Source organism: Cuculus canorus, chromosome 17 (assembly GCF_017976375.1).
Source record: "Cuculus canorus isolate bCucCan1 chromosome 17, bCucCan1.pri, whole genome shotgun sequence".
Classification (NCBI taxonomy): domain Eukaryota; kingdom Metazoa; phylum Chordata; class Aves; order Cuculiformes; family Cuculidae; genus Cuculus; species Cuculus canorus.
Window position 1 is genome coordinate 13793452 of NC_071417.1, and position 26167 is coordinate 13819618.

The 26167-nt window shown below is 49.2% G+C and overlaps 1 protein-coding gene across 1 annotated transcript in view; it reads left to right on the forward strand.

Annotated features, from left to right (window-relative positions):
• Window positions 1–26167, forward strand: part of RBM19 (RNA binding motif protein 19) — a 70204-nt gene that overhangs the window by 19611 nt on the left and 24426 nt on the right. Inside the window, exon 22 of the mRNA XM_054082418.1 lies at window positions 25004–25109. Within this exon, the coding sequence (XP_053938393.1) occupies window positions 25004–25109 (106 nt within the window). The remainder of the gene's footprint in view (window positions 1–25003; window positions 25110–26167) is intronic.

Genomic DNA, 26167 nt, shown 5'->3' on the forward strand with positions numbered 1-26167 from the left:
TGGATCCCCGGGAGGAAGGAGGCCAGCCAGTCCAGAAAAAAGATCTGTGAGTGGGCATAAAATTCAAATGGATTTTTCCCCAAGCTTATAGTTTGCAGGAGAGCAAAGAAAATGTATTTCTTTTAATTCTGGAGCCTGGGGATACTGAGTTCTAACTCTTGGGCTGGAGAAAGCTGGCGCTTGATTTTCTCTGCATGGCAGTCGTGAATGCTCTGGTTAACAGCTAAAGTCCTCTGTCTGCAAAATAAACGTTTGGTTGTAGGGCTCCATGAGCCTCAGGTGCTGCCCACCTTCTGCGCCAGACCTGATGGCTTTGCTGGGGTGTGCAGCACTGGTCCAGAGCGTGTCTTGCCCTCTTGTGCTGGAGGTGCTAGCCTCCCTCACACTGTTAAGGGATACAGGTTGGCTTTCTTTTTTTTTTTGAGCCCTGATAGGTGTTATTTTCTTCAGAGGGAGAAATGCTTTTCAATTATAGGGGCTGGTTTGGGGCTAGGTGTGAAGATTCAGCTTTTGTGGGTGTGGGGTGTTTTTTTCCCCCCATTTTTGTTCTTTATTAGATTCTGCTCTTCTCTTTACTACCTGGAAAAATAACAAAAGACAAATGGTCCTTAGTTCTTTCCGAAGCGCCATAGTTAAGGAAGGAGAGACAAAGGGATTGATATACCGTGAGGCTGTTAATTTTTTTGCCAAATTGGAGGCCTTTTATGGCAAGAATTTTTTCAAAAGGAACTCTAGATGTGGCGAGCTGAATTGGAGATCTGTGAAAGGCCACATTTTCACAGATTGGAGCTCTGGCAATTTCTGAAAATTAGGCTTCTTTAAAATCTATCACATTAGATCCATGGAGCCTTCATTGGAAGTTCCAATTAACCATTTGTTTCATAGCATCCTCTTCCATCCTTCTCCCTCCTCCCTGCACCAACTTGCACGAATATTAAAAATAAGGGTGGTTTGCAGTTGGTATATAACATTTTGAGGAGATATATGGGTTTTTTTTTTCCCAAAGGGGGAACGATTACATTTAGAAAAAGACTTCCTAAAGAGTTCTTCTATTTGACCAAATGAGATCTGAGGGATAGAAACTGTAGAAAGCCATCCAAGACTTCACAGAATCACAGAATGGTTTTGGTTGGAAAAGACCTTTAAGATCATTGAGTCCAGCCATTGATCCAGCCGTGCTAAGCCCGCCACTAGACCATGTCCCAAAGTACAACATCTATTTGTCTTTTAAACACCTCCAGGGACAGTGACTCAAACACCTCCCTGGGCAGCCTCTTCCAATGGTCAACAACCCTTTCGATAAAGAAATTCCTCCTAATATCCAACCTAAATCTCCCCTGGCACATCTTGAGTCCATTTCCCCTTGTCCTGTCACTGGCTACCAGGGTGAAGAGACCAACCCCCACCTCCCTACAACCTCCTTTTAGGTAGCTGCAGAGATCCATAAGGTCTCTGTTCAGTCTCCTAATCTCCAGACTGAACAACCTGAGATCCTTCAGCTGCTCCTCATAAGGCTTTTTCTCTAAACCCTTCACCAGCTTTGTTGCCTTTCTCTGGACACGCTTGGACATGTGTGATGCTTGTACCACTGACGGGAAGCAGTTATTAGAGTTGGATCTTGAGTAACGTGTATTGGGGCTGGCATTGTTTCCTCTTTGCTTTGCAAAATACAGCTGAGAAGTTATCATTGGTTCTGTATCTGTAAGTTCTCTTAAAATTGCAGTGATGATCCCTTCCAGCTCTTCTCTGCCAATTATTTGCCATAGATTCTAACCCTCCAAATAGAGAGCGAGATCAGATGTCAGCACTGTGACCGTAGCAGGTGTTTTACTGTCTGTCTGGCCATCCCTCTTCTTTCACCTGTAGGAACTGAATTCAAACACGTTGTGTAAAGCTATGAAATCATAAAATTATCAGCTGAGCCGCTGGACTTGAGTTTGACTGAAGAAGCAGCCAGCAGGAAAAGCCATTGAAAGGTATGCCAGAGCACAGAACAGGTTATCAGGTGTGTTTAGCTCCATATTCTGACTTACCTATAAAGGGAGTAAAGCTGCTGCTTAGGAACACCTTCGGGGGGTGGGTGTCTCTTTTAATTTTTAACTACTTTGCTGACTATTTTCTCTGTCTTCACAAAGACGTGGCATTTATTGCATCTGGCAATACAAGTGCCTGGGACTGATTAGGAGAAAACAGATATATTCCCTCTGATAGAGGGTAAAAGCCAGTGAGACAAGACTTTGGAGTCATGTCTCTTCTTCTAGAGGAAGGAGAAAAACCTCTGGGGAAAGATATGGTGGATAAACTGGCAGAGATATTTTTTTAAAGGCAGTCTTTTTGAAGTTAATTTTATAAGATGATGCCTTTCACTTCTTCTGACCTATTATAATAAAGTGTAGTTATCAGAATGGGCTTTTCATTTCCCATTATAAAGGACACGGTGGTATAATGAATCCGTCTGCCAGACATGCTTGCTGTTCACACCTTTCTCCCAGTAATGGAGCCTACATGGCTGGAGACAATTTCTCCCTTCCGGAGTAACATTGCCCTGTTGAAGCCGTGGAAGTCTTCGCTGCTGAAAGGCAGAGGAGGAAAAAAAAAAATTAGTCCCGTTGTAAACATGTGAGTTTGTTAAGCAGGTGCTGGGCAGCATTAATTGGAATACTCAGTGCAAACAGCCCCGGGATACACAGTGCTGTAAGCATCGCTTCCTGAGCAGTCTAACGTCAGATTAGTCTCCAAGTGATGCTTTCGCTTTTAAAACTCCGGATGATGTGCTAGAAATGTTTCAAAATCCATTGCTGCTTCCTTTTAGCTGCTTAAATTTTTTTCTCTCCTCGCTGTCCCCCTGCAGTTGATGGCCCGTGGATGCGGGGGAGCTGCAGAAGTCGCAGTGAGCACCTCCTCGTGCTGTAAGGGTCTGCTGGGAGTGGGATGAGGGCTCTACAGCTGCAGCTGGGGGAGATGAAGCTGGTGTGTGGGATGTTGGGGAGAAGCCCCAGGAGCTGCTGAGTTCACGTTGAAGGTTTGGTTTGGAGACGGTGGAAAGGCTTAGTGATTCCCAGTACCAATGGGTGCACTGGTCTGCCTGTTCCTTTCTGCCATCCGACTGCACCAGCAGATCTGTCCTAGGTGGGACATCCCCTCCTGGCCAAAGTGCCTGCTTAGCTCCTTGTTATCTGATGGAAGTGATGTCCCCCAGCGGGTTCTGCACCCTCCTGTGAAAACCTATTGGGGCTCTTTCTCCACTGTTAAACAACTGGAAACTGCCCCAACACCCTGCAGAGTCTAGGTGAGAGTGAGTGCTTTGCAGACATGACTGTGATTCATAGGACTGTGAAGCTTCCTATTTATTATGCTCTTAGCCCTTTACAACCAAAATAAAATTCAGTTGGCATAGGTAAAATATTCTGGGGATATCATTTGAGGCGCAAGGGGAGACTCGGCAGAGTTGCTGGATGCGCAGGCGTTAGGCGAGCTGGGCTGTAGTGCTGATGGAAGGATGCAGAGCAGATCTTCAGCCCTTTCTTCTGACAGAAACCACTGTTGGGTTCATGCGCTGTTCATCTGGGTTAAATCCATGAAAAGATTAAGTTGCATTTATGAGTCATTCTAGATCTAGTCTGAAGGACTTGGAAAAGAGGTGATAGCTGTTTGGGTGTTGAGCAAAGCCTGCCTGCTAAATGTCTCTCTTCCTGCACATGTGTAGCTACTAGTTTAAAGCTAATGCTTTCTGCTCCCTTATCGGTGAATACAGAGATGTTCCTCAGAGTGACGTATTACCCCTTCTCCCTATGAGGCTGCTTCTGACGAGGGAAGAGCCTCTTGGTCTTCTATAGTCTGATGCCTGTGGCCCAGAAGACTCTCTTGTTGCTCACTGTGGAGTCAGATGAACAAAATTCTGCACTGGAGAAATCTGCAGATGAGAGGAGAAAGGCTGCTCTGGTCTGTATTCCTTGCTCTGCTCAGGCTGGTTTTGATCACTTGCTTAATGACCTTTGTGGGTTGGGGCTTAGGTGCCTTGGAGAACGTGCACAGTTCCTGAGGAGGACTGGTAGGATAAATGTATTAAATCAAATGCTCAGATGCTTCAGTAGCCTGGCTATGCCATACCAGAAGGTATTTGTGCAGAACTGAGCTGCCATCTCCTGTGTGATACTCACACCTTTGCTCATCCCAGGGTACCATGCTTGCAAGTCTGTGAAATGATGTCCAAAAGTGAGCTTTGTCCAAGTAGAAAAGCCCTGGGGAAGCAGTTAGCATCAGTGGGCACTCTGCACCCAGCTGTCAGTTTTGGATTCCAGATTTCTGGCTTCACCTGTGAATTTGGGATGTTGGTGCCAGCACGTGGAAGGACCGTGGAATGTATATTTTGCTGAGAGACAAGTGTTCAGGAGGAAACCGGTCATAAACCGTTTTAGGAGCAAGAACTGGAATACATCTTGCTACATGTTTAAGCACTGTGAGCAGTAATGATGCCTCTGAGTTTGGTTTAGTGTTGAGAGAAATTGTGCATCATATTCTACAGGAAACAAATGAGTGGTTTAAAAAAAGCGACCTGTCCATCTTTGAGATCTCCAAAGCCATCTCCAGATTCCCACTCCAGGCCGTTAAATGCCCTGAGGTTATGGTGCTTTGCATCTGAGCATGTGCGCGGATGCATGTAAGTGCTCTGGTGGCTTCAGCGTATAGGTGGATTCCCACACCAGCAGCACTTTTGCCCTGGTTTGGTCTGTCCCTAGGGATAATAATGCCTTGTTCCCATTGTGAAGGTAGCTTTCAAGACCGTGGTGCAAACTGCAGGGCTGCCTGCGTTAGAAGCAGCGTCAGTGGGCTGGTTCAAGGCTACATCCTCAGAAGATGTGTAAATACAAGAAACTTCCGACAATGCCAGCAGATGATGCGGCATTTTGCATTAATGCTGGATTTCAGTATTCTCATTAGAATGTGAGGTCTGTGTGTTAGGCTGCTGAGCGTCAGAGGGAGGAGCGTGCCTGGCATGGGGCGCTGTGGGATGCTGCTCTGGGTTGAAGCTTTCCAGCCTGGTGCAGCTCTGCCCCTCTCATCTGCCTGCTGTGTGACTCCCCTCTGCCTACATAATTTGAAGGCGCTTGCAAAAAGTGCATCATGAAGCTTGGTCCAGTGCTTCATGGTGACATTGCCCGGAGAGGTGGTGGCTGCCCCATCCCTGGAGGTGCTCAAGGCCAGGTTCCATGGCTCTTTGAGTAACCTGATCCAGTGAAAGGTGTTCCTGCCCACAGTGGGGGGGTTTTGGAACTGAATAATTTTTAAGGTCCCTCCCAACCCAAACCATTCTGTGAGTCTTTGGCTGTGTTTTCCTTGCGTGATTAGGAAGCTGCTTGGTTGCTTGTTCCCTCCTTCCTGGCTGAGGAGCTCTGCCTCACTGGTTGGCTTTTAGTGTCTTTCCAGTTTTCAGAAGGGGAAGATGGAGTTTCTTTACCATTACGTTTTCCTCTGCCCTCCAGTGTTCCTGGCAGTGTCTTCTCCCTGCAGCCTTCCAGCAGACCCGGGGCTGGTGTTTGCACCAGGTCCTGGTTGTGTTGGGCTGCTGTGGTCCCTGTTGTGATCCCTCCACATAACCCATCTCTCTTTTCACCCTTGCTCTCTATTATCACCCCATTTTCCCCCTTTGCTGGGGCTGTTGAAAGACAGAAGTCTTGTCACTTAGGCTGAACCCCTGGACAACCCCATGGCTTTTCTGCCATCTTTGGATTGTGTGCGACCTTGTTCTCCTGCCACCCTATTCCATGTCCACCTTTCCAGCCTGGCTTAACGCAGGGAACTTGCTAATCCCTGTGTGCTCCCGTGTCCCAGTTGCAGGTGCTGGGAGCGGTGTCCAGGGAAATGCAGGGTGCAGGTGCATTTCTGGGCAGCAACTTGCAGGTATGTGCACCGGCCTCATGAGCTGAGTGCTCCTGAGGAGAACACAGGGATCTGCTGGGGTGGTTTATTTCTCTTACTATCTCAAAAAGCTTAAATTAAACACTTTTTTTTGGTCCTTCTTCAAGCTTTTTCTTTATATGCTGGAAACCGAAACGCAGCGATGCTAGGTTGATATTTGGAGACCAGCGATGTAACAGACCAGTTTAATTTGGTGATCCAAAATGAGCCATGGCACGGGGGGGGGAGAGCAAAATAGATTTTCAGTGCTGCTTTTCAGTTTGAATCATAAAGGTGTTTAACATAGATAAGGAAACGTTTAACTCTGTGTTACCTTGACAGGATTGCTTTAAAAGGTGGATCTCCCCGAGAGAGACTTTTTTTTTTAGATTTTTATTTTTTCTCTATATTGAACATTCATTGCAATACTTGGGGTTTATTTTTTCACCCCCCTTCTGTACTCCACGTGCTCCATGCCCACAGGTCCCTCTTCTGCTTGGCTGAAACCCCTGCTGAGGCACTTTCAGCTGCCTTCTTTTGCGCAGTCCAGTTGTCCAATGCAAATGAAGGGAGTTTGTAGGCTGCTTCCTCCTGTCAAAGCATCTCACACTGGGGCACCAAGCCGAATCTCCCGATGGAACTTTAATTAGTTTTATGCACAGGCTCCATCGCTCATCAGTGCGGAGGGGCTTATGGAGGTGGAGAGAGATGGGGCAGGGACTGCTTTTGAAGTGTCTTATTCAAATGTAACTCTGGGGTTTGTTTTGGGGATTTTGCCGCTTTTCTGTGCTGGGTGGGACTGGCACGTGTGTGTGCACACATGGCTTTTTCTCCTCACTAGGAAGCAAAACTCAAAGCCTAGAGGAGCTGCTGTCTCCTGTAAATAACCCACTCAGTGCTGCTAGTATTATAAGGTCTCTTTTGGTCTGAATTGTTAAGGAGAGTATGTGTGCATCTCTATATAAGGAAGGAAAAATGTGTTATTTTTGTGCCTTACATTGCAGCCAGTTCTTGTTCATTTTCAGAATTGTCCCTTGACCACTGAAGCTGTGTCACCCGGGAGGTTGGGATGCCACTGCACTAACTTCTGAGCTTGTGTCTTAGCCTTTAAGTCAAGGAGTAATCAACTTGCAGTGTGTATTTTCTTGATCTTCTCTCCATTACATTCCTTAACTAGAGTTCTTGCACGGTGACATTGACCCATCAACCTTCCTGTCTTTCGCTAGCACATACGTGTGGGAATTTTTTAGTCTCACTTCATGAGGAGGTCTTGAACAAGCCTCTAATGAATCACAGTTTTCTTCTCAGGATGACACTGTCTCCTTTATTTGCATCTCTGTTTGCTTTATTGGTTTTTTTTAACCTCAAGCCTGCTACAGCATTTCTTCCTCTTCCAATCCAGTGGGTTTTAAGCCTTGGGATATGATTACAATTAAGGACCTTGCCTCGCACAGCCTCTTCCTCTGGTGCAGACCTCTCTGAATCGTGTTGGATTCTGCAGCTGGTGGCACCATGAGCATTTCTCTCTGTGCTCCTGCCCACGCGTTGTTTTCCTGAAGAAACCAAGCGCAGACAGACCAGGTTTACCGTCTGTCTTCTCACCTCCCTTTCTTCCTCCCTCAACAGTATGCTGACCACTTCCAGGCATCTGGCAGAGGGAGACGAGACCTAAAATTTGAGAACTTGGTGTGGTTAATAGGAGGAAACTCCCAAGGCTTGTCTTCCTAGGAAGGTGGCGTTACGGAATTGACCCTTATTAGATATCCAGGAGTTCATATAAGCTGCCCCTGAAAATGGGACTTTTTTTCTCACCAAGTTCTCATTTTATTAGATACCAGGAAAAATGCCTCTGTGAAAACCACCTGCTTTATACCACTTCTCACAGACCCACTTGTTATTGGAGGGGCTGCCCAGCGGTGATCTGGGCACATCAGGCTGTCCCATGATGGGTGGCCTTCTGGGACTTGTCTGAGGATGTTTGGAGGACAGCCTTGGTCTCCCTTTAGCCCCCCTCATATTTTTTTTAGACATCTCCTTGAGGAGCCTTGCTTGGAAAAGCAGCAACAGTGACTTTTCTAAGCTCAGAAGCGCTGATCTTGGCACGTTCGTGTGCTGTTCCTGATCGCAAGCAGCACCGTTGGGATTTGTGCCAAAACTTGCCTTGCAAATTCAGTTGTCAGGTGGGCTGTGTCATCCCTCTTTGGTTCTCTTTAACCAAGGTCTTATTCTTCCCACCATTTGATCCTGCTGCAGTGCTTGCATCTGAAGGGTTAAAAGAGTTCGGAGGGGGGGTGAGAGGGTGGAGATGAGGTATTTCAGATGCTCATTACTCACTGCCAACTTCCCCCAAAATCATATTAATTTCACGCTGTCACGCAGGACTGCGCTGTCTCTCTCGTCAGCATCCAGGAGGGTGACGGGGCTGGGGGGAGCATGGATCCCCCCTCCGCACCATGGCTGTGATTTGGAAAGCTCATTGGTAGCCTTTTCCCTTTCTGCAGTACCAACCCAGCAGGACCAGGCTGGAGCTGCTCACCTTGCAGTGGGATCTGAGGAATGGGGTGCTTCACCAGCCACTGCGTCCTGATGATCATTTTCCACCCTGCTGCTTGTGCAAAAGCGCCATGAAATTAGGTCTGCTGCAGTGGGGAAGGCTCAACGAGGGAGAGAAGGGAGCTGCAACCTGCCCTCCCCTACCTGAGGGCAGCAAGGATGCTGCTTAAAAGTTGCTCTTTAACCAGTTGCCTCCTTTTCCCTTCTTAATGCAAGCAAGCACAGCCTGGCTCTGTCTGCACAGATCACTTCCCCACCTGCCATTGCCTCCTCTCTCATTTCTCCCCCTTTTCAGCTGTTTGCTCACTGCATCTGCCAGAGCTGTCACCTCTGCAGGGACTTCTTGCTGTCACACGAGGTAGGACCGGGACTCTGACAGCTGCCCATCCCGGCTGGCAGCTCGCTCCCCCAAGAAAGCTCTCGAGCAGGAGGGATTTCTCTGTTCTGAGGAAATGTTGTTCTCACCCCTACAAGGTGTCTCAGCTTTTTTTTCCACCAGTGCTCTTGTATTTCTTTTGTGGATTGGGGCTGAAAGGGTCATCTCCTCACATTTTCTCCTGTGTACCCCACGGCCACACTTCTTGCAGCACTTGGTGAAATGCAGCAGCAGCTTGGGGTTTTTGCAGAGCTAAGAAGGAAATGGCACGTGAAGAGACAGCCCTCTCCCCACAGCAGAGCGCTGAAGGGCCATACTATCCAAGACCAAAAAAGCTTTGTGGTCAACTTTGAGAGGGGAGTTACCTGCCTGTGTGGGAAGAGGAGTCCCAAGGGACCCCGGATGCTCATGTCCACAGAGCTCTGGACCCTTGGGAGGGGAGGATGAGAGCAGCAAATCCGGCGCCAGCCGCAGCACCAGCCTCTGGTACCCACACCTGAGTGCTGACTGTTATCAATGCTTCCTGATGCTTATCAAACATTACATAATCTATGAATCCAGGCATTACTCCAATTGTTTAATCAACCTGTTCATGCTTTTCTGGCTTTGATTCCTTTCTGAGATCCCCTCAAAAAGGCCATCCTCTGATTTGTGAACTGAAAGCAAGATCCTCCTGGATGGACACATCCCTTGGGGACATGGGCCACCTCCGTGGTGCAGTGTGTTCCCCCACATTTGCATTGACATTACAAACTGATGCTTCTCAGCGTCAGCTTTTACTCTTTCTTGTGATGGGGACCTTCCACTTGAAGCAGAGATCTTGCTTCTGGGAGGTACGTGGGGTGTTGTGGCCATTCAGAGGCAGAAAAGCAATGGTGGTAGGTTGTTTCCTGAGCCCTGTTGCTCGATATTAGTGCAGGAAATGAAGGAAAGCTCATTAGTTGGCAAGTGCCTCTATTCAAGCAAAGCATCTCTTCTTGGGGAGTCATTACCTGCTCCCATCTCATTTAATCTATCAACTCTGATGTGGGCATGGCAGCTTGTGTACCAGCTCAGAGCTGTACCTAGCTACGTTGCCTCTAAATAGTAGGATCTTCTCTTGAAAGCCCTTGGCCTGAAAGCCTTGTAGCATGGAGAGATGAGGTCCCTGCTCTGCCCCCATCTCCCTGAGAGCCAGGTATCCCTGCCTGGGCAGCCAGTGGTCAAAAGCTGTGGGAAATGCCTCCTCTGGGGAGGGAAAACTCTGGCTGTTTTGAACCCCAGTTGGCACTGGCAGGTTATTTTTAGGTGTGTTATTGCCTCTATGTTTTGTTTTTTCCTTCCTGAGATCCATGTGTGCATTACAGCTCCTTCAGGTCAGCTGGTGCAGGCATTGCTGGCAGATGAAAAAGAACATGGTTTCTCTTCCTCTTCTGCAGCCCCTGATTTCTACCTCACGTTCATCTTTTCTGCAAGCCTGCGGCTGCCACACTGCGTTGACGGCATCTGTCAGCAAGGTGCGAGCGTCTGCTCTTGCCTGCAATCGATCGTCAACACCCTGCGTGTTGTGATGAACCTTGCTGAAGGAAGGGTTGTAGTGGAGAGGACGCAGCAGAAGGGGAGTGATGGGGAGAACTTGCCCCCCACCAGGCAGATACCCTGCTCAGCGTTGGGTGCTCTCTTTGAACTGCCCAGCTCTCCTCTCTTGTGTTTTCACAGCTCTCAGTGAAAACAGTCTGGGAGACACAGACTGTGTGGTTTTGTTGGGTGTTTTAATTTCTTTTACTGAAGATGCTTTGAGTTGGGAGGGGGCAGGCAGGTCTGGGGCAGGGGGATGGGGAGCGCTGAAGCAGACACTTAGACTCATCAAAGTCCATTTATTAAATTAGCAAGATTGCATTGGCAGGGTTCACGGCTGCTGGTGTTTGCATACTGATACAGCGTGATGCTGGGCGAGGGCAGTGCGGGGAGGCATATCCCCACCTCTGGGAGGTCTTCCTCTGTTGCCGAGGTGCTGTGTGTTTGGTGGTTGTTCACTCTGTGCCTTGCAAAGGTCCATCCCCATGGGGCAGATCTGCCTCCGCTGCAGTGGGGGGATACATGTGCCTGGGCCCAGGCGGCGCTGAACGTGGACTTCACCTTCCCTACGCGTGGACACACACGCTCCTGCTTGTTCAGTTCAGTCGCAGTTATTGCGCGGCAGCCTTGCTGCACGTATGAAGTCCGATACAAAAAAAACCCTGAGACTGTGCCTGTAACTCTTTATTTAACAAATCAAGAAAATCAACTATGTTCACCTTCCAAATAGTTCCCTTCTGAGGTGACACACGGCTGCATGCGATGCTGCCAATGTTCAAACCAATTCCACAGATCATTTTCTGACAGGGTGGTGAGGATCTCCATTGTTTGTGCTTTCACATCTTCTTCTGACAAAAACTGGGCTCCTTGGAGCACTGACAGGATCTTGGGGATCTCTTCACCGTTAGCCTCAAGTCAGTAATTGAAAAGTTTCCATTGTGGGTTTCTTCAGTTTCACATGAAACTGTGCGTGAGCTCTCTGTTCACTCCTGCCCACTGACATTTTGTGACTGGGGGTAGGGAAACGTCTCTATTGGAACACATGTCCACTTGTACTGAGTGAAGTGAGTGAGCTGAGCCTGGTCTCCCTGAGACAGGTCAGAACATCTTCTAGAACCACCTCTCTGTCTCTCCCCTCCCATTCTTGGTTCCCAAGCTATAGGATTGGTCTTTTTTTTGTGTGTGTTGGACCTGATGTCATGCTTTGCCATTCTGATACATATATAGGGAAACAAATTACTGAAAGACCCAAATTCAACAAGCAGCTTCTCCTACTGCAGTTTTCTTTGCCCAGAAAGTCCCCTGGTCATGGCTCGGCTGGGCTTGGTGGCTTCCATCCTGGGCTCTGCCTGATCTTTGCAGTGCTGCAACTCTCTGTCCACTTCATCTGGAAGGGTTGCAAGAGTGGAAAGCAATGGGCTTTGTGCTCAAGTAAAGTTGAAACATCATTGTTGAATCCCATTGTGTCTCATTTGTTGCTTGCACCATGCAATCACTCCCTATCTTTGGAGAGTTTTCCAAGTGTCCGGTAAAGGTGTGTCCCACTGCACAAATAGTGTCTGAGCTTCAGCAGGGGAGGGGCTCTTGATCAGGGAGTAGGACAAGTAGGAACAGTTTTAAGCTGAAAGAGGGGAAAGTGAGATGAGATCTTGGGAAGAAATGTTTTCTTGTAAGGGTGGCGAAGCAGTGCCCCAGGTTGCCCAGAGACGTTGTGGCTGCCCCATCCCTGGAGGTGTTCAAGGCCAGGTTGTATGGGGCTTGGAGCACTCTGACCCAGTGGGAGGTGTCCCTGCCCATGGCAGGAGGTGGAACTGGATGGGCTTTAAGATCCCTTCCAACCCAAACCATTCCACGCTTCTAAATACAGCACATCTAGAAATACTTCTGTGCTCATACTGCTTTTAGAATAATGAGAAAGTGTAAAGTTTTGATGTTAGTTATATCTCTGGAAAGGACAGTGTTGGTCAGGGAAGCATGATTGGTGGCTCCTGCCTGCCGTGCCAACAGGCTGATGTGTCCCTGTTTTTAATGTCTTGTTCTGATCGCTGGCGGATTTCAGATGTGATCAGGCTGGGCTCTGGGGAGAACAGCCTGCCCTTGGGGGAGCTTATCCTTATTGTATTTGAGTCATCAGAACAGAAGCACTTCGTTCGCGCTCCCATGTTCTTCGTACGTTTGCATGCATTTGATCTTCCCTACGTGTTTCTCTGTTCTCCTGATGAAAATCATTAATCTGGTTATTTTTCGAAGTCATCCTGCAGCTTTACAGGGACAAGACTTAGGTAAGGATTCTCTTTAAAGCAGACCTGTGTTAAAATAGCTGTCTGACTATAAATACTTCATTGCTTCTATATTTATTCTGCTCAGTGCAGGAGGTTCGACAGTTGAATCTGATATATATATATATATATATATATATATATATGGCTTTTTGACTGTTGATGCAGCTGACATCTTAACAGCCAGGCTGCTTTCTCCAAAGGGTGCCCCAGGTACACCTTTGGGGGCCCACGAGCCATGGCTAAATCTGCTTTCTGTGTTTACTCCTTTGCTAGTTGTACAAATTTCCTCTTGTCTTTGAAACGAGCTGACTCATAAGAATCCTGGAGGAGCGGAGATTTATACTGGGCCCTCCTGTGAGCACTATTTTTAGCATAACTTATTTTTGACCAGAGCTGCGCTCTGATCAGGATTTTCAAAAGAGCCCAGGAGAGATAAATCCCCAAATCTCAGTGCTGTTGGAACTGCAGGTTCATTTGAAATCCTGACCCGCTGGTGATTACTGCGGTGACTTGGTGGCTCTTAAGCCCTGGTCCTGCAAGGTGCTGTGTGCGGGGAGAATTGTGGCTTACGAGCGCAAGCTCTGCGAAAGGCTTTGCAAGCGTTGGAGGCTCTCATTGAAGTCTGTGCAAGGATTGAGATTTCCTGGGTTTGGGGATATAAGGGTCACGACTGCGGTGGTTTGTACATCTTGGTGAGGTGGAGACCGTGGGAGGGGGTATCAGAAACTCTAGTTTGGTCCTGGTGTGGTAGTTGGATGAGAGGCTGGGGAAGGCTCAAGATAAGTCCTCTTTCAGTTGTCCTGATAAAGCTGGACTTTTCTCTGCTTTACTTGAATGTTCTTTCTCTCCCTCTAAAAAAAAAAAAAAAAAGTAAATTACAGTACGATCAAGAAGAAAGCCACTGGTTAGGGGAAATCACAGAATGTGGCAGGGCTCACACATGGCAGCCGAAGGGAAGAGGGTCCTGCAGTGAGTGGGGCTGAGAGCAGAACTCGTCTCTGTCGGGTGGCAGAAGTGGAGAGAGGCAGCAACAAACCTAAACAATGTTAGAGGGAAGTTGTCAACCTCTCTGCTGGTTTTGAATGGTCTCATGCGGTTGCACAGGAACTGCTTTTAAGTCCTCTGAGTCACCAGCTCACACTCTTTGGGACCAGCAGATGACTTTGAGGCCCCAGCTCTTGTGCAGAGTTCAGTGCAAGTTCAATAGTCTAAACCTGAGGCTTCCTAAAGCTCATGGCATTCCCTGTGCCTTGGGAACGGGCTTGGAAGTTTTGAGCGTGGAGATGTAAAGTTTTGGGAGAAAATGTGTTCATGCTTAAACTAAATAGTAAATCATCAAAGTCTTTAGGGCATGGAACTAAAATGCACAGGTGTCTTCTCTGGGAGGTGTCAGCATGCTCAGTGTGTCCTGGGTGTTTTAATTGATCTCTCCACATCTAAAATAGATGTATAACAATAGGTAGATTAAAAAATCATCCCCACCCTATCTTTGACCCGGTGGCACACGTTCCTCTATCAGTGAGGACCAGGAAACAAAGGCAGGACAGACGTGACTCTGCGCAATGCCCTGCAGGAAGGCACAGGTAGGAAGGGACCTGCAAGGTCTTGCTTTCCAGTCATACCAGGAGAAAGGTGAGAACAGCTCATCTGAGCCGTTGGACTGAGTCTGTCCAAAAGGTGTGTGGAGGCTACATGGTGGTTTTCCGCACGTCAGCGTCTCCGGCTGCCGATGCCAAGGGCTGGCACTCAGCCCCTAGGATGCTCCCCACCTTTCTTTTTGCCATGCTGCCCCGTTCAGTTCAGGCGTGGGAGCCAGCTCTGTAGGGCTAAATCACTGTGACGGTCCTACCATAGCAACTGTACCTGTCTGCCTCCGCCAGCCGGGAAGCTGCTGAAAAACTAATCATCGTTTGGGAGGAGCTGGGGAGGCTGCGAGACAATGCCGTGCCGCTTCCGCCACCATGGCAAGTCTTTGCCAGCCGAGGAAGGGAAAGGCCCCTTTAACATTAGCGTAAAGCTCTTCTCTTTAAAGAACTGAATCTCTTGCACGACGTTAAACCTTGCAAAGTAGGATTAAATGCAGCAAAATTAAGAAACCAAACCTGGTTGCGGCACCTGTTTAAAAATGACTTAAGTGGAGGAATATTAAAATTTTAAGACCTGCCACTGTGCTGGTGATGGAGGATTTAAAAAATAACTGCTGTTGGGTTCTTTCCTTTTCTTTTTGCTTGGTTTCTTTCTGTTTAGCATGCAGCCTAATTGCGTAATTACACGATAGACTGGAGTAGAATTTAGTGTGTGTAATACTAGTTATAAAGAAGAGCCCTAATTATGTATATCTTCTCAGGTAAATAATACATCAGGGGCATGGAGTGGCCTAATTACTGTTCTGAAAACCTGCCTAATGACTAATTTACTTGGAATTTCAGAAAGCTTTTGATAAGGTCCCTCATAAGCAACTGTTAAGGAAAATAAATCAAGAATGGGTAAAATGTTTTGCTACATTTTTAAACAAGCCATTTAAGCGATGGGAAACAGCCACTGCCTTAGGGTCTTGGATCTTGAGGAGAGGGAAGGTCCTGTGGCTGCGTGTTGGTCTGGGGCCAAAGGTGTCACGTTTCCAATCGTGTTTCACCGCCAGTTCCCAGGGAGGCTGCTGCTGACTGAGCCGTCCACAAAAAATGGGACTTAATATTATCAGGAGTCTTGTGGGTAAATTCACAGCATGGAATAAGCGCATCTAAGTCCATATGGTCCCTGGCAGTGTTTGTGAGAGTGAGCATCCAAATATCTTTTGCAGATCTAATCCAAAATGTGATACAACCAAAAAAGAGCTAAACTTTGTTTAGTTTTCCCCATGCAGAAGAGATGGGAAGTGAGTGCAATCCAAAAGCTGGACCAGCTTCCGGAGGACTGGGTTCTAGATGGATCTTGTGGGCTTCCTCTGCGCGCTGCAGCTGGGACCACTGCTGCCCTTAATCTAGGGAGTATGGACAGGATGTCAGGGAGACACCACACTGAAACTTAAATCAACAGTGTGGGTCAATGGGGCAGCTGGTGGTCCCTGGCAAGAGATGGATGCTGAGCAGATAAGGAGGGGTAGGAGATGCAGACTTTTCAGGTGGGAGAGAGGAGAGTGCTGGCAAAGCCTTTAGCTGAAGCAGAGGAACCCAGAACTGGTGAGGTGATGGGGACGAAGGAGGGGAGATTGGTGAGGACTGACTGGTGCAGGGGGGCTAGTGGGGGCCCTGAGCTGCGAAGTTTGGCTGGGGTAGATGTCCCGGGCCAGTGTGGCAGGTGGAGAGGGAAATCTGGGAGGGTGGCGTAGGGATGGTGTTGCGGGAGCCTTGTGGACCCCCTCTGCTCCCAGATCATATCAGCCTGGCCACTGTATCTATTGGGATGAATTTTTTTGGCATGTACTTGAAGCAAAGCATCATTTTATTCTGCCACGGGCATGGTGCCTGCCTCTTCTCCAGATTCAAAGGTTTATAAAAATAGATAAAACACGCACTTCATTTGTAAAGCCCTCTGCCATGTGTATGGCAATGGTCCCCCTTGCCTCTGGACCTTGATCCCCCTCATCCCCAGACCTCGGGCTCTCCTCCTTCAACATTTTGTGTATGGGCAGGTTTAGCAGCTCAGGCTGGCTCACCACTACTGCTTCCTCCCTTTGCAACGTCCGTCCCCCCCACTCACACACACTTTGCTTTTGGGTCTCTCTGGGAGAAAGCAGAATTTCCAACTGGAGGAGCTAAAGAGATGTAGGGGGAGCAGCAGGAGGGAATTGGCACCAAAGGGTCCTCTGCTAAGCAGCCGCAGTGGAGATAAAGCGAGAGGATCTTTTTGCCTAGCCGGCGACGTGCTAATTGGCTTTCCTTCCTAGCAAACTTTGCAAATGATGCTCTTTAAGTCGTCGACAAGATAAACAGTTGCTGTGGCAGGTGTGCCGAAAGCGCCGTCTGGATGTAATTAGACGTGTTCGTGAGAGAGCATCTCAGAGACATTGAATGGTGCTGTTTGTGCTGGGCTCGTCCCAGGGGTACTCATCCTGCTCCCCTTCCCCCTGCCGTGGGCATGGCTGCTTTTGGAAAGCGTTGGTCGCTTCCAGTCAAATTCAAGGGGACGTGAGCTGGGAATCTGGCTGGTGTTGATTTCCTACAAGTCTAGTGAAAATCAACCTGGGGAAAGGGAAAGGTGGAAAATTCCTCTCTGACATGTCAGTCTCTCCATGGGAGAAGGAGGGGACAGCCACCAGGGCTGGATACTACATGGCCCGTCACCACAGCCCGCATGCTTCTCGTACACCTTTCTCTGACCCCAGTTCTGCCGTCAAAGAGAAGTCCCCAGGTGATGACTTCTCTTTCCTGCAAGGCCAGGTCACTTCTAGTTCTTCTGGAACATTTGCCGTGGGGTTTTGCATTGTCTCTTCTACCAAAGACGCTCACGTTCAGGTTGCACCAACTTCTTTTTTAAATCCTGAGTCTCTCTGCTGCCTTCATGGATTGATTGAAGCGTTGCTTGTCTGTGTGTGACGTTGGTAGGCAGCAGCTGTGGCTTTGCAGGCGGTGAGCTGGAGAAATGGGAGAGGTGCAGCTTTGTAAGATTACCCTTACAGGAGAGCTGAGGTTAAAAAGGAGCCCGAGGTCCCCATTTTGCCCGCTGGCGTTGCTGCTGAGCTGCTTTACAGTAGGGCTGCAACATCAGATACTAGAAAAAAATTCATTAGTGAAAGAGTTGTAAAACATTGGAGCAGGCTGCCCACAGAAGTGCTAGAGTCTCCATCCCTGGAGGGGTTAAAAAATTGTGTCCATGTGGCACTTCGGGACATGGTTTAGCAGGCAAATTGAGACTGGGCTAACAATTGGGCTGGGTGATCTTGGAGGTGTTTTCCATCCTTAATGATTCTATGATTCTCTGATTCTGTCTCTTGGTGCTACCTCCTGCCTCATCAGGACCTGATGGTCATCACCAGTCCCAGAGAGCCTGGTTTGAAAGTGCTGTTCCAGATTTTTGTGGGCCCTTCATGTAGGAGCATGTTCAACAGCACTGCCATTTCAGAAGCCTTATTTCAGAGAGACCCTTCTTTCCTGGGGAAGCTTGGGGTTTCTCTGAGACTTTGGATTCTCTCCCTTTGCTTCTCTATGTTGTTTCGCTGCCCTGTCGAGTGGTTGTTAAAGCTTCCAGGGAATGAATTCCAGGTGCTCTGCAGGGAGTACAAAGCTGTATGTTGGCTGAGATGAGATTGTAGCACCCTGAGAAGGCAGCTGCCTCGGCCAGGGCTAGCTCTCACCCAGCAATGCAGGACAGGGTCGAGTGGGAACCACCCGTAGCCAGCTGAAAATGCAGGAGCCGTTTAAACACTCGTGATCCCATGTGAGCTAAGGATACCAGCTTGAATAGCTTCGAAATCTTGTCATGCTGAGGCTTCCTGTGACTCCAACTGCGAGCAGATAGGGCTGCACTTTGTGTACGTGGCGTGGAAGAAGTACCTCATCACATCCATGAGTGCAGCATGACCAGCAGCTCCTGCCTGGAGATGCCCAGTGCCAAAAGGGTGATTTGTGGTGAAATGCTGTGGCTAAGCTCAGATGTGTGCCGTCAGTGCATGGCTTCCCTCAGTACGAGTGGCCAGGAGTGGAGCTTGGCTTTAGACCTGCGCTGGGAGCCTCTCTGCAGCGTGACCAGGCGTGCCTCAAAAAACTGGCCTCAGGAAGGGGTCCATCGCTTGGAAGCAGCTGAGCTAGGAGAAGACAGCAGCACTTCTCCCAGCAGCACTGGAGAACAGGAATTATATAAAGCAAAACCTAGTTTTGCTGCGGCAGCAGATCAGGAGGCCTCCAAACAAAGACGATGCTCCTGGGCAAAGAGGAGAGGAAACTGGAAAAACTTGATGATCCATGGAGCAAAGAACAAGGTGCACACATGGCTGTCCTCCTCCCGTGTACCGCCAGCTTTTCATAGGGGTCTTGTAGGTGATTTGATTATCCAGCGGGCAATACGATGTAGATGAGGAGCTGCTGTGGGAATGAAGGATCAGCTTTGCAGTGGGGTCAGGACAGGCAAGGACCTGCTTTTCTGCATCACTTCATCCATGCAGCTATGGGCTGGGGGTCCACCAGGGCACCTGGTCTGCTGCAAAGTCCCTCCATCCAGCATCTCCTGCCTGGTGGCTCCACCGAAGAGGGAAACAGCAGCAGTTTGTACTTGGTTCAGTGTGTCAGGAGGCTTCGCTCCTGCCTTCCCCTCCTGCGCATTCATTTGCTAATTTTCAGAGGTTACCGAGGAGACGTTATTGATGATGATGATGATGATGATGATAATGGTAATAGGGGACATAGGTGGCAGATTAATTCCTGAACTCTCTAACAGGATTTAAACTAACAAGAGAGCAGGGCTTTTTTCTTCCCTCTCTCCTTTCCCTTCCTCCTTTGAGATATTTCCTGTGCTGGGGATAACAACACCAAGAAGTGTTAAATTGGCTCTGAATGTCCACCCCTGGCTGTCCACATTCTTGTAACGATTTCATTAGCTTGAATTATCCACGTTATTTTCTTGTAATGGGATTAGCCGTACTGGAGTCAGCTGAAGTCCTGGAGCGGGAGGCGGGAGGGACCTTCTGCTGCGTATTTCATTAACTCTCTCATGCAGGGGGTGGAACTGGCCATGGCTCAGCCCAGGGGCAAAACCATTTGCCAGGGTCCTGCGTTCCTAAAGGAGGAAGAAAGAAAAAGGATCATTGTTATTTCCCCCCCTCTATAATCAGCAAATCAGCACAGAAGCAGAGACGTAATTTGTTGGGGGAGGGGAGGTCCTATATGGGGGCGAGGGGGGAAGAAATGATAAAATGAAGACGACCATTGCCAAGCAATTGATTGAATTCTGCTGGGCTGACGTGTGGCTGCAGCCTGCTGCTGGGAAAGAGGTTGTGCAAGCAAGGGAAGGGAAGGACTTCTGTCTCATTTGGACTCGTCATCCCTGCCCAGAGCCATTTCTGATGAGCGGTTACGCTGCCTGGCTCATTCGCTTGAGCTCTGTCCTAGGGCTGCCAGCAGTCATAAGGAGGGATTTAGGCAGCAGCAGGGCTTGGGGATGAGAAGGCAGCGAGCGAAGAGGAGAGAGAAGGTGGTGGTGGCAGTAAATGGTACCTTGGCAGCCTTGGTTTTCATGATCAGCTTTCCAACCTGGCTATTTTTAGTTTGTTTTTCTTGAATGGATATAAACCAGAGAGAGGGGTTTAGGGCCAAACCATGCAGTGGGACATCTGTTCGTGTCTGGAGAAACCTAAGAGTGGTTTCTTTTGTTTGATTTCCAATAAGGTCTGCTCTTCTGGTAGTGGACAGCAGTTGGTTTTTCCAACCATTCGTGGATTCGTGGTATAGGTTGTGCTTTCCCCTACAGAACTTGGCAACCCAAGAGTCCTGGATCAGCTCATAGCTGAGGGTGCACCGAGATCAACCATGATGAACACATCTTTGTGTTTGGGACTTGAAAATAACAACCAGGGCTGGACAGATCTTGGTCTCTCCTAAGGAGCTTGCAGTTTTGAGGGGACACTTTCCAGCTGGGTAGTGTTCACCCTGATCTGGAATTACCTGTCCTAGGAATGAGCATATGCAAACCGTCATCATGGCTGCCTGGGGCAGTGATGGAGCCAAACCTGGACACTGGGGACTGAGCAAGGATAGGGAGAGACTTGGAAGCTGGGACCAGAAACCCCAACAAAACTCCATGTGAAAAGAGGTGATGGAGTCAGTGTCAGAAGATGGTGCTGGCATTCGTGTGCCTGATGATACTGAGGTAGAAATACAGAGCATTTGGGGCTGTGAGAGTAGTGATGGATTGGGAGGGAACTTTCACGTTGTGCTTGCAGAGGAGGGAAGAGGGTTTCTGCAGACTACCTGTATCCCTGTCCTCTGGCTGCTTGTCTGGTGTAGATGAGGGATGAACAAGCACCTTTCAGTAAACAGGCAAAGCCAAGTGAGCAGTGTGTTGTCTACCGAGCTGGAGTGCACTCTGTTTAATAGCAATATAATGTCCTATAATTAGCAGGCAAAGGACTTGCCTCCCAGCTGGCCTGTGCCAGAAGGATATAATTACAATCCCAAGGAGTGATGTTCCTCTGACCTGCAGCGAGCTTGCAGCATACGACTTACAGCATGGAAGAGAAATGTACTTCTCTTCCCTCTGTTCAGCCAAGGAAGTGAGGGGATGGTGGCAGCACCACTGAAAGAGCTGCCAAAGCCGCGTAGAAGTGCTGGATCTGATGTGGGTAGGAGGGAGGGGATGTCCCTTCTGGCATCTCTGGAAACATCATGTGTTTCTGCTGAGTTTGGGATGGGTGACTCATTGAGGGAAAGGTTGGAGCTGTCTTCATTCTGCAGCCGTGTGGATCGTTGCTCAGCCAGTGTCAGTATAGGCTCTTACTGATTTCCCAGTAAATCTGGATCTGTACAAAACAAAGGTTCTCATTTAGGAAATATCTTAGTTGCAGCATTTGTTTGGAGCTGTCACCCCTTCCAGCCAGTAGCATGAAAACATGCCAAGCCTGGGAGAGCAAGCACAGGCGTGAGGATGGATTTTGCCAGCCTGGCTGGTGGGCTGCCTGCGGCGTGTGGGGAGCACAGACAGAGGGAAGCCGGGAGAGCTGCATCCTCCAGACCCACCCCACACCTCTCCATGCACTCTACCCTCCCCTCTGGGCTCTGACCCCTGCTCAGGATTTCAGAGAACAGATGATTGGACACTGCTTTTTGTGAATATGTGGAGAAGGAAGCCAGGAGGCAATGGAGCAGCCGTGTACCTGGCAGGTTGCTGCGGGCTTTGCAAACCTGCCGCCTCCATGGCAAAGTTCTTGCTCTTTGCTTTTGCCCCCCTAGAACAGCCTATATGAGTTGCGAGCAGCTCCATGAGGTCGTTTATACCAGACATTTGGTTTTGCCACACTCCTTGGCTGCACTTGTTACGGTTGAAATCTCAGCCTGAGGCCGTGCTACCAAGAACTGTGGGGAAGCCCTGCCAGTAATGCAGCCCCAGGCCAGGCACATGGGTCTGGTGAGGACACGACTCACCAGAAAGGAGGTTACAGTCTTTTGCAGTTAACTGAGCTGACTGCGAATGAGTCAATGTCTCAAGAAGGATAGGGCTTTGCTCCTACCACTGCCAGGTCCTGTAGTGCTTGTGCTGTGACTGAGCCCTTGGTGCAGGGGCTTGCGAGCACTTGGAAACGGCGTGGGTGCAGGAGGGTACAGATCTAGAAGTCACTCAGGTTTTACAGTCGCACCAGCTTTGGGGACTGCTTTGTAAACCATTGTGTTCAGGGCGAGGAGCCTGGCACGGTGCTGTGCTCCATGCTAACAGCAGGGTTTGGTGCCAGCGCTTTCTGATCTCAGTCCAGTTTACTGTGGAGAGAGGAGAGACGTCAGCTCCAAGAGGAACCCCCACCCCTGGAGCGCATGCTGCATTTTCGCGCCGTTTGCCTCCATCAGAGCTTCCCTTCTGGAAGGGTTAGGAGGTGGCAGGGACACCAGGTTGCACTGAGCCCTTCTGCCTGTGCAGCCATCCCCACCTCTGGGGAAGCACACGTTTTAAAGCATCTTGGTGGGATCTTACTGGTGAGCTGCAGTTCAGCAGCCTGCATAAAAGCTGCTTTCTTCTCTCCCCTGTCATTTCGCTTGGGTTTCACCCAGGTGATGAGCTGCATCCCTTTTCCTTCTGCCAGCCCCACAGACTTTGCCTGTGGCAACCGTGGCACAATCTGTGCATGGCCATCCTGGACCTGGAAGTCTGCAGCATCGATGCAGCTGGAATGGGAGCAAACACGGCAGCACCTGGCTTCCCCAGGTACCGGGAGCCTGGCACTGCGGGGAGTAATTGGGTTCCCTCCTCCTCTGCCTCTCTCCACGCAAATCCAGAGGAAATAATTGGAAAAGAGAGGTGTGAGTCTCTGCCTGGCGCTGGAGAGGAGAACATTAAAGGCCCAGGCTCTCCACTTCATTCGCAGCTCCTGGGATGGTAATTGCTGTGTTGTGGTTTCTAATTAGCGCCACAGTGGGAGGGAGGGTGTTTCACTCTGCAGCCCCGGTGGGGTCAGCCCTGTCTCTGCTGAGCCCCTCGGCTTTCCTCACCCCCCCGCTTTGCCTGCTCCCTGTTAGGAGCTGTGCCGTTGCTTCCTCTGATGGACCCACCTCTGTGGGAGCCCGTGGTGGACACCACTGTCCTCCCCCTCCCTAGGAAGATGCCTGCGGCCAGCCCTGCTCCAGATCAGGTCCCCACCACCTTTGCACATCTCCCAGTGTGGGTAGCTCGGGCCACTCTGAGCTGACGAGGAGGGAAGAGCCAGCTTCTCCCACCACTGCCCAGGACCATGTGGGTCACCCCACCTTCCTGCTGGTACCCTAACACTGTGGTCTGTAGCGGTCTTGCTCCTGCTGGGCACCTCCTTGCCCATTCTGTGTTGAGTCTTGGTGTCAAAGGGAGACATATGGTGTTTTAGTGCACAGAGCGGGTGTTGTCTGAGACCTCCTCCCTTTTAGCAAATATTGGGCTCCCCCAAGCAATGCCCATGATGTTTTCTACTTAGGTTGGAACAAGCACTCCCTTGCCCATGCCACCTACCATCCTAGCTAGATGATCGTCATCTTGGGCCAGGAGCAGTCTCATTATCTCTCCCTTAACCCAGCTGTGGCATTCCAGAACCTATAGGTTCTACAGAGGTGCCTTCAGAGCTCCTCCGGTCCCACTGCCTGCACCCCTTGCTGGAGGATACTCGGGCCACTGGAAACCATGCAGCACTCCTGCTGCTCCTGGAGCCAAGCATTCCCACCAGCTAAGGCTGCTTCTCGCCTCCACTTGGGTTTGTTTGTTTGTTTGCGAAGCACCAGCTTGAAGAGGGCAGGAGGGAGAGAGGGAAGGAAAGCACTGAGGAGGAGACGTGCAGATTCATTTTGAGGCTTCATAATGGTACATTTACACACCACGTTGCCTAAGGAAATTGGGTAGATGAATGCCTGGTCATGCTGCCGGTGAACCAGGTTAACTCCCAGGATTTAGCTTATATCATTTCACAAGAGCGTTTATGGCCTTTACTGTGTTTATTCCCAGGTGCTCTTTGGCACTGCTGCATCCCAGACTCCTTTTGTGTATGCGTGCCTGTGTGTAGATTTTCAAATCAAATAACACATCTATTCAGACCCAGTCCACATTAAATATTTATTGCCTGCAGTTTGTGCATATGTGTTTGATAAATGGGCATGAGGGGAGAAGGAGAAGCAAGAGCTTGGATGCAGAGAAAGCATTGGCTTTGTCTTGGAATCTCTCCAGAGGATGGCACTGCAGAGAGGTGTCCGGCAAGCGCTGCCTTTGGGTCTGTTTTCAAGCCTTTTGGACAAGGTCCAAAGCTGGTGGGACGGCTGCGTGCTTTGATGCTCAAGTGACAAGTTCCTTCTGCAAGGACAGGTGTTCCATGACAAGGTTTTTACTGGGCTGTGTCCGAGCACGGGTGCTGCCATCCCAACCCCATACCCTCCAGCTGAACGGGAACCTCCCTTTCTTCCTGCACTCCTTACTCTCTGTCCCGTTGGCACTTGGAAATTTGTCTGAAACACTGCTGCATCTGGGGGCTGTTGAGTAAGACTTGGCTCTGCTGAATTCACCTGTTTCCCTTTATACATATAGTAAGCTTAAATAAAACCAATTTTCTGGCTCCTGAAAGAGGCTGAGTGACTGGCTGCAGAATGGGAAGTGCAGGTACCCAAGTGCAGCGTTAAAGGAAGGAAGTGCACTCCTAAAAATTACATCCAGCATTTGAGGAGCAGAAGGCTGACGTCTTTGCAGACACAGTGCACACAACAGGCTATTCTGGAAAGAGAATAGGTCCCCACGGGGCTGTGCTCTGGCTTGTATCCATATTGTGTACCGTCCAGCTCCTCTTCAAAGATACAAATAAATCTATTTGGATGGTGGTCAGGAGCAGCGCTGCCTCCTGGTAACCTGAAGATGCCTCTTGTCAGCCCTGAACAGGGCACAGCCTACAGGCTGGGTCCTTGGTTTCCCGAAGGGAAGAGGAGCATAGTGGTTCTATTAAAGAAGTTTTTTGCTTTGTTAAGGTTTAAGACTGGAAAGGATGACTCTTAAAACCGAAGCTGAGTTTTTAGCTGTTACTGAGTGCTTTGGACATGAGTCTTACATGGAAGCAAAGCGGCTGCAGGATGCTGTTCACCTGAGTCCTCAGCACAGGCAGCCTGGGTCTGTGGCTGACACTGCTGTGGTTTGTGATAAAGTGATGGTTCTTTCCTTGGTCTTACACTGTCTTTGCTTCTCCCTCTCTGATTCACAGCACCTTTGGAGAGCTGAAGACCGTCCGATTGCCCAAGAAAATGGCAGGAACAGGATCCCACCGTGGCTTTGGGTTTGTGGATTTCCTCACCAAGCAGGATGCCAAGGTGAGACATAGACCTACCACATTCTCCCCCTCTGGCACCCTTCCAGCCTCGTCTCGGACCAGAATGTGAGGAGGAGAGCCTGGAGGCTCTGTTCCTCTGAGGCTTAGCCTAGATTAGGGACAGGTTGTTAGCATTCACCAGCAAAGCTGCACTGAGGTTTCAAAAGCAAGGTAAGAAGGGGTGGTTTTGGCCCAATGTAACACATCGGGAAACCTGAGCACATGTCATATCTCCACCACTGCCTTGGTTTTACGGGCGTTTCAGATATCGTGGCTGTTTACTGATTTGGAAACTACTCAAGTCAGTTCATCAGTTCCTGTGGGTGTTTTGAGACTCCCAGTTAGCAGCATTTTTCATGTAGTGAGTGTAGCAGAAGACCAGTCGTGAATTGGTCAGAAGGATATGCAAACAAAGAGAGAGGACTGTGTCTGCTTCACTTTGCTGAACACAAGAGCAAAGACCGAGTTGTGTAATCCAGTCATTGTCTTGGTCCAAAGAAAGGACCTAGCTGTGCTGGGGTGGCCAAGGATGCTTTCTCAGAGTGATTTGCACTGACTGTTTGACAGTAACATGGAAAATATTAGCAGCAGACAGCAGGGCCTGGGAAACACATTTCTCAGCACCAGGAACTGAGCTCCTGAAGCCTGCAGGTTGAAAATATGTTTTGCTTTTACCAGAAAATGCAAAAGGCATCATTAAGGGGGCCTGCAGGAAAGCTGGGAAGGGGCTCTTTTCCAGGCAGTGCAGTGATAGGACAAGGGGGATCAGTTTTAAGCTGGAAGAGGGAAGATTTAGATTAGATCTTAGGAAAAAATGTTTTCCTGTGAGGATGGTGAAGCCCTGGCACAGGTTGCCCAGAAAAGTCATGAATGCTCACTCTGTCTGAAGGTGTTCAAGGCCTGGTTGGATAAGGCTTTGAGCAACCTGATACAGTGGGAGGCATCCCTGACCATTGCAGGGGAGTTGGAACCAGGTGATTTTTAAGGTCCCTTCCAAACCAAACCATTCTAAGATTCTGTGGCTCCAATATCTTGACACATGTGCGATCTGCTCCTATA